The 8,488-nt window shown below is 39.3% G+C and overlaps 1 protein-coding gene across 2 annotated transcripts in view; it reads left to right on the forward strand.

Annotated features, from left to right (window-relative positions):
* Positions 1-2,614: 2,614 nt before the first annotated feature.
* The window catches only part of HEPH (hephaestin), a 111,367-nt gene continuing 105,493 nt past the window's right edge, over positions 2,615-8,488 (forward strand). For both annotated transcript variants that reach the window (XM_008565059.1, XM_008565063.1), the window contains exons 1-3: positions 2,615-2,808; positions 4,411-4,655; positions 5,669-5,881. In XM_008565059.1, coding sequence (XP_008563281.1) covers positions 2,642-2,808; positions 4,411-4,655; positions 5,669-5,881 — 625 coding nt within the window. In that variant the 5' untranslated portion in view covers positions 2,615-2,641. The remainder of the gene's footprint in view (positions 2,809-4,410; positions 4,656-5,668; positions 5,882-8,488) is intronic.

Consider the following 8,488-nt stretch of genomic DNA (forward strand, 5'->3'; position numbering starts at 1 on the left):
TGTTATGGCCCACCTACTGGGCCCCCATCACCACATCTGGTAATAGATACAAAGAGACCACTAAGACATGACATCCACTATCAAGGAGTTTATGGGACAATCAGGGAGAAAAAGACAATTCACAAGGCAGCTCATGAGACAGACATGTAACAATAATACAAATTCTGACTTAATCCAATTGGGTGCTATAGAGAGTAAGTAGTCCTGCAGAGGACAGTGATATGGAAAGTTCAGAGGTGGCCTTCTGGAGCAGTTGGTATTTAATTTGGCCCTTGGAGTAGAAATACAGAAAGTGTGGTGTGTGGGAAACAGTAAGGATAAATTAATAAACTGTAGCCAGGAGGGAAAGAAGAGGAAGGGAACTAAAAGTTACTGTCTGCTATGTATCAAACACTGATTATACTGAGGCCCTTTCATGTAAGCTTTCTGGTTTATTTCTCCAAGGCTGATATTATTAAAACTACTTTACATACGAGAAAATAGTTTCAGAGTAGTTAAATTATACTTAAGCCTACACGACTGGTCAGTGGAGAGCCAGGTTTTGGAAAGAAGAAACCCAAAACAGGTCCTCTTTTACATAAAGGGCTTTCTGCCAAGTGTAACATTGAGACCGGGGATGAACACTTGGGTCACTGCTGTGTGTGGAGGGACCTGAGAGTTTGTAAGAAAGTCTATAGGTCTGTTTCTTAATCAGAGTAAATATCTGGGCTTAGCTGGGGGACGTTTCTGGGAATTTCCTGTCTATATATGAGTCTGTGCATGTCTTTAAATCTCTATTTTTGATTAATAGTGCCTACATCATGTGCTTGAGTTGAGAATTTAGTGAAATAACTTATATAAAATACTGAACATGGTGTTTACTGTGTAGTAATCTGTCAATAAGTGGTAGCTGCCATCATCTTTGTTATTATCATGAATGCAATCAATTAGATGCATCTCTGCCTGTGTGAGTATGTACATCTGTTTCTAACACCATGTAATTGCATATTTCAGAGTGTATGTGTTTTTTCCTAGGAATGGCTATAGCTATGGGCATATGCGTATTCTATGTGTATGTACATGTGCGTGTTCGAGTATGTTTTTTTGTAAGGTAATATAGCAGAGTAATTAAGATCATAGAGGCTGAAGCTATACTTCCTGGGCTCAAATTCTAACTTTGCTAACTGTTAACTCGATGGCTTGGGCAATTACTTTACACTTCTACTTTGCAGTTTCTCCACTGTAGTATGGGGATAATAATGGCATCTACTTCACAGGGTGGTTGTGAGGATTAAATGATTTAATCTATGTAAAACACTTAGAACAAGTGCACTATGCACACACAATAAATATAGGTTTATTTTTATTATTATTACTCTGAATAATAATTTTATTAAAAATTTATTAAGGCTTACTAAGTTTACTATGGCTCTGTGTGACAGTGTTGTTCTATGTGTGAACGCAAGTATGTGCATCTCTGCTTTCAGGTAAGACTGCATGTGCCAGTATATGCAAGTGTATGTATATGTGTGTTTATGTGATGATGTCTGTGTTTCTGGGTTTGTAGCTATGTATGGTATGACTGTGTGCTTTATCTCAGCCCCAAGAAGTCTAACCTTCTGGCTTATGCACAGAAATGAGAGGCTAGAGTTGGGTCTGGTTATGATTTAGAATTGGATCTGTAAATTGTTTGTGCATAGCCTTGGGAACCAGCAGAGAACATTTCTTCTGAGAAGTTCAAAATATTTTGCTCACATACACTCAATTTTTTTTGTTTCATTTTTAACTTTTTTTGAAGTATAATACACATGCAGAAAGTGCACAAATCCTAAGTCTATAGCTTAATGTATTTTCCCAAACTGAACATACCCATACAACTAGCATGTAGATCAAGAAACAGAACATTACCTAGAAGCCTTCCTCCTCCTCCCTTCCCAGTCACTGATCCCCACCTCGAGGTTGCCTGATTTTGTACCTTGCATAAATGAAAGTATACAGTATATACTTTCTTGTGTCTATTTTCTTTCTGCAGTATTAAATTTGTAAGAGTCATCCATATTGTTCACAGACCCAAAATGTAATTTACTCAGCCATTCTAGTGTTCACGAACATTTTGGTTGTTTACATTTTAGGTCTATGAATATTCCAGTAAATGTCTTTTGGTGAAGTCTAATTTGTTTTTAAATACAATTTGTAGATGATGGAAAGTGGCAACAATGAGTCTTCCCCTTTTGCCTATGGGAAAACAGAAGCAAAGGGAGAATTGTTGGCTTTCTTTAGGCACTCAGTGAATCAATGGACCAATCAGGCTTCTGGTGTTTGTTTCCTTATTCTTAGGTCAGAGTACATTCTTTCTTTTACACCGCTGAAGGAACTAGATCCAGATTTCTCTTCTGAAGGAAGTGATAAGTGATACATGCTTATCAGCACAAGTGACTGTTTAACTTTGCCCTTCAAAATCCGATGTGTAGAGAACATTGAATGCTTGTTGAACTTAAAGGAATCAGGTAAGGTTAAAACAACAACAACAAAAAACTGGGCTAATTGGGTTTTGTTTCTGGCTTTTGCCTCTTCAGTTTTTCAGACATATAAAAAGCCCCTTTGTTCTCTTTCTTCCACACCAGCAGCTTTCGCTTGCCTGTTTCCCAGAGTAATTCACGCCATGGAGCCAGGCCACCTCTTGTTGACTTTGCTGTTAATGCAATCCTTGTGGCCCCAACTGACTGACGGGGCTACTCGAGTCTACTACCTGGGCATCCGGGACGTGCAGTGGAACTATGCCCCCAAGGGAAGGAATGTCATCATGAACCAGCCTCTGGACAGTGACACGTAGGTTTAATCTCTTGTGGTTGAGAGCTGGAGTTGGGGGGGGGGGACACTCGAGGTCAGCATGTAGCCTCTTGGGGGCCCTTTCCCAGGAGGCTCTAACAGTCAGCTCCTGATCTCTCTGGGCCATACTCCCAATGGCAGGTTTCCTGGGAAGAGGGCTAGTTGACATAGGAGCCAACATTCCATCTGGAGTCTGCTGAGGTACCTCAGCATTTTTAGGGTCCTAAATATAATTCCATATTTCCTTGATTCTAAGATAATATCACAATACTGAATTAATAACAGCTGTTTGGCTTAAGAAAGAAAGAAACATGAAATACATACAGTGCTTGCAAGATGTGTGCAGTGGAACTATGCTACCACAGTTCAGTGGAACTCTACTGATTTCAGATATGTGAAAATGTGGAAAAATAAGGTAAGCCTTAGAATCAAAGAAATAGCAGTAATAGCCATCACTTATGTAACACTCTGTGATGGGGCACCATACTAGAAATTTACATATTTTGTCTCAATTCTCACAAAAACTAGAGGAGGTGAGTGTGAGTATTCCTATTTTACAAATGAGAAAACTGAGACTCAGGGAGGTCAAGTGACTTGCCCAAGTCCCAGATAGTAAGAGAAAGAGCTGGGATTTGAACCTGATTAATACGGAGTAAAGCTGGTACTCTTCTCACCATTCTGCCTCTCATTGATCCCACAGGATTAACCCTCCTTGATCTTAGAAACTCGCAGGGGCTCCACAAATATCTGTTAAAAAAATGAATGAATGTATGAAAGAATCTTTTGTGACCATGACTCACTTTGTCTGTACAAACCTTTGAAGTTTTCCAAAGGTGACTGTGGTATCTTTGAGCTCTCTAGGAAGAATTATAGTAAGAATAATAGCTCTGTCTTTTTGGACACAAACTATTCATCTGGTTTTGGAGTCACAGAGTCCTTGTATTAAAATTGTCCTTGAGAGAATAACTTCATTATCTTCCGTCCCTAATAATTTGAAGTAATAGTCAATATTAATTGAGCTTTTACTATTTTCCAGGTACTGTCCTAAGATCTATATGTATTTTAATTCTTTTAGTCACTCATAACATTGGTGGTACCATGTTATCTCCATTTTATAAATGGGGAAATTGTGCACATATAAGTTAAATAACTTGCTCAATATCCCCCAAATTTAGAAGCAGCAGAGTAGGCATTTAATCCAAGTGGCCTGGCTCCAGAGTTTGTGGTTATAACCACTATTCTCTAAGGCTTCCCATATATAGTAGGGCAATGCTGAGTCAGGCAATATCAACGGGGAGTTGAGTTAAGAAGTCAGTCCACAGTTGGTTGTCCTCCCCATTGGTATATATTGGGTCAAAGTGCATTAATTCCTTTTTTTGTAGGTTAAAAATTGTCAAATATCAGCAATTTCATGCTTCAAGTTACTACTTCCCATTTTCTAACTGTTAAATCTAAAGCTTTCATGACCAGTACTATTCTATTTCCTTTTGTTGTGTCCCAAACAAAGATAAACACTTTTTGGTCAGCCTCCTCTGAAACAAAAACCTCCAGAGGCTTGAACATGGTGGCAAAATTGTGACTCTCTCTTTTCTTCTTTCCCAGAGTGGCTTCCAGCTTCCTAAAGTCTGACAAGAACCGGATAGGGAGAAGATACAAGAAGACCATTTATAAGGAATATAGGGACAACTCATACATGGATGAAGTGGCCCAGCCTGCCTGGTTGGGCTTCCTGGGGCCAGTTTTGCAGGCTGAGGTGGGGGATGTCATCCTTATACACCTGAAGAATTTTGCCACTCGTCCCTATACCATCCACCCCCATGGTGTTTTCTATGAGAAGGACTCAGAAGGTAAACCAGCCATTTTCTTTCTCCCACCCCAACAAAAATCACCTTTCCATTCTGACATCTGAGAAGGAGGAGCTAGGAGTGAGGATAATCTTTTTCTCCCTTACTGGTCTGAAGTGGCAAAGACTCTTCAGAGGTAATGTGGCTGGGTACTGGTATCAGATCTGCTGCTCACATGTTGTGTGACTTGGGCAAGTCACTGCTCCTTTCTGGGCCTCAGATTCCTTATTAAGAATGTACAGATACAATCTGCCTTTTATCACGAGACGATGCTTGAATAGCAGTTCTGTAGAATATTTTAATATGCTTTGAAAATAGAAGAGTGTGCTATTAATGTAAGAGAGTGTTATTCTAGTGTCACAGTCTTCCTAAAGGTCCATTTTTTTTTTTTTTTTTTTTTACAGCAGGAGTTCAGCTTATTTATCTATTATCTCCCAGTATTTCAGATCCAATGGCCTGTAATACTCACAACAGTTAGTGAGGGGAATAGAAACGGAAGTTACAAGACCATGGTGTGGCTGCTAACTCCCTATATGACCTTGAGCAAGTTACTTTTCCTCAGTTTTCTCCCCCTTACAATGGGGAAGTGGACACAAGGACACAATGATCATTAAGTTGTCTTTAGGCTGAAATCCTGTGATTGTCTGCTTTTCATTTTCCAAAGTGAGTGCTTGAATGGTAGGAATTCTGTATTCTCCCTTGCTTCCATATCACCAGTTTTGCACAAGGGCACTACTAAACCAGGCCAAGCAATACTTTCCCTGACCACAGCTCCTTTCCCAGTGACTGTTACCTCTCTACTCAATGTCGAAATGAAGATTGTGGTTCTTTAGCTAAATGTAACTTGAATCTGTGCCCTCTTCAGATTGCGAGTAACACAACGCTAGACCTTAGAGCACTACATTCTACAAAACTGGACCTAGGTGTCCCATATGTTGAACCTCTCTTCGCTTCTATATTTGCAATGCTCCCTTTCACTCACCCTGGGACTGGACGTGTGCAATTTTATTTTCTAGGCTCCCTATACCCAGATGGCTCCTCTGGGTGGCTGAAAGCTGATGACTCTGTTCCCCCGGGGGGCAGCCATATCTATAACTGGACCATTCCAGAAAGCCATGCACCCACTGATGCTGACCCAGCATGCCTCACCTGGATCTACCATTCTCATGTTGATGCTCCACGAGACATTGCAACTGGCCTCATCGGACCCCTCATCACCTGTAAAAGAGGTATAGGCACCAAGATTGAGCTATAAGATACAGTTTGGGACATCTAGGGGAAGGAGTAATGTGGTTGAACCACCCACATATTCGGCAGTAGCCCAAGGAATGTTAATTCAGCATGCCTGTTTATTATCAGGAATAAACTTCGCCAAAAACCTTTTCCACTACTTTTTTTTCCTATGTCATTACCTTTTCTTCTGAAAAAACAACCTTTTCTAGTTTCTTTTTATTTTACTTTATTTTATTTTGTATTGAAAGATAGTTGATTATATATATTTGTGGGGTACAAAATTGAATATCAATACATGTGTGCAATATGTGGTGATCAAATCAGGATAATTTGTATACTCATATTTACAAAACATAATCAATCTTCGTGACTCTTAACTTTCTCACTGACTTCCTTCCCTCGCCCCCTTTCCCATCTCTAATAACCACAGTTCTGCTCTTTGGTTATTTTTTATTGGTTATGAATATTCATGAGATACAAATATTATCACCCCTTGTGCCCATGATGTGACGGTCAGATTCATACTGGCAGCACACCCATTACCACAAATTGCACTTGTACCCGGTGTCCCCCACCCAAATATCCGCAACCTCCCATTCCCTCCTCCTTCCCCCGCCACTTTAAGTTCAATGCATTATTGTGATTGTTCCTTCTTTCCTTCCTTCCTTTTTCTTTCTTTCTTTCTTTCTTTCTTTCTTTCTTTCTTTCTTTCTTTCTTTCTTTCTTTCTTTCTTTCTTTCTTTCTTTCTTTCTTTCTTTCTTTCTTTTTCTTTCTTTCTTTTTCTTTCTTTCTTTTTCTTTCTTTCTCTCTCTCTCTCTCTCTCTCTCTCTCTCTCTCTCTCTCTCTCTCTCTCTCTCTCATTCTCTCTTCCTCTCCTTTTCTTTTCTTTATTTTGGCTCCCATTTATGAGTGAGGGCATGTCATATTTCTTTCTGTGCCTGGTTTATTTCACTTAACATAATTTTCTCTAAGTTCATCCATGTTGTTGCAAATGTCAGAATTTCATTCTGTTTTATGGCAGAGTAGTATTCTATTGAGGATATATACCACATTTCCCTTATCCAGTTGTTTGTTTATGGATATTTAGGCTGATTCCAACTCTTGGCTATTGCAAATAGAGCTGCAATAAACATGGGAGTATAGGTATCCCTTCGACATGATGATTTCTGTTCCTTTGGATATATACCCAGCAGTGGGATTGCTGGATCATATGGTAGGTCTATCTGTAGTTATTTGAGGAACCTCCATACTGTTTTTCATAATGGCTGCACCAATTTACAGTCCTGCCAAAAGTGTAAGAGGGTTCCCCTTTCTCCACATAGTCACCAGCATTTGTTATTCTCTGTCTTTTTGATAATAACCAGTCTCACTGGGGTGAGATGATATCTCAGTGTGGTTTTGATTTGCAATTTCCTGATGCTAAGTGATGTTGAGCATGTTATTTATGTGTCTGTTGGCCATTTGTATATCTTCATATGAGAAATGTCTATTCAGATCCTTTGCACATTTTTTAATAGGGTCACTTGTTCTCTTACTGTTGAGTTGTTTCAGTTATTAGTATAATCTGGACATTAATCCATTTTTGGATTCAAAATTTGCAAATATTTTCTTCGGTTCTGTATGTTGTCATTTTGCTCTGGTAATTGTTTCTTTTGCTGTGCAGAAGCTTTTTAGTTTGATATAATCCCATTTATTTATTTTTTCTTTTGTTGCCTGTGCTTTTGAGGTTTTATTCATAAAGTTTTTGCCCAGTCCTATATCCTGAAGTGTTTCCTCTGTTTTCTTTTAGGAGTTTTATTGTTTCGGATTTTATATTTAAGCCTTTAATCCATTTTGACTTAATTTTGGTTTATGGTGAGGTGTATGGGTCTAGTTTCATTTTTCTACATATGGATTTCCAGTTTTCTCAGCACCATTTATTGAAGAGGCAGTCTTTTCCTCAATGTATGTTCGTGTTGCTTTTGTCAAAGATGAGTTGGCTGTAAGTCTGTTGGTCAATTTCTGGGTTCTATATTCTGTTGCATTGGTCCGAGTGCCTGTTATTATGCCAGCACCATGCTGTTTTGGTTAGTATTAGCTTTGTATTATAATTTGAAGTCAGGTAGTGCTATGCCTCTGGTTTTTTGTTGTTGTTGTTGTTGTTGTTCAGGATTGCTTTGGCTAATTGGGGTCTTTTGTTGTTCCATATGAATGCTGGGATTGTTTTTTCTATTTCTGTGAAGAATTACATTGGTGCTTTGATGGGGATTGCATTGAACCTATAGATTGCTTTGGATAGTAAGGACATTTTCGCAATATTAATTCTTCCAATCCAAGAGGATGGAATATCTTTCCATCTATATTTTTTCTCTTTAAGTTCTTTAAGCAGTGATTTGTAGTTTTCACTGTACAGAGCTTTCATCTCCTTGGTTAAATTGAGTCCTAGGTATTTCATTTTTTTGGTGACTATTTTTTTTTTTTTTTCGTGTCCGGCAACGGACCGCAACCCTCAGTGTCGCGCCCGTACCGGACCGGGACCGGCAACGGGATCGCAACCCTCGGTGCTGCGCCCGCCCCTCGCTCAGCCAGTGAGCGGGAACTGGTCTGTATGAGGGATGCGAAC

Source organism: Galeopterus variegatus, unplaced genomic scaffold, assembly GCF_000696425.1.
Source record: "Galeopterus variegatus unplaced genomic scaffold, G_variegatus-3.0.2 Scaffold194, whole genome shotgun sequence".
Taxonomy (NCBI): Eukaryota; Metazoa; Chordata; class Mammalia; order Dermoptera; family Cynocephalidae; genus Galeopterus; species Galeopterus variegatus.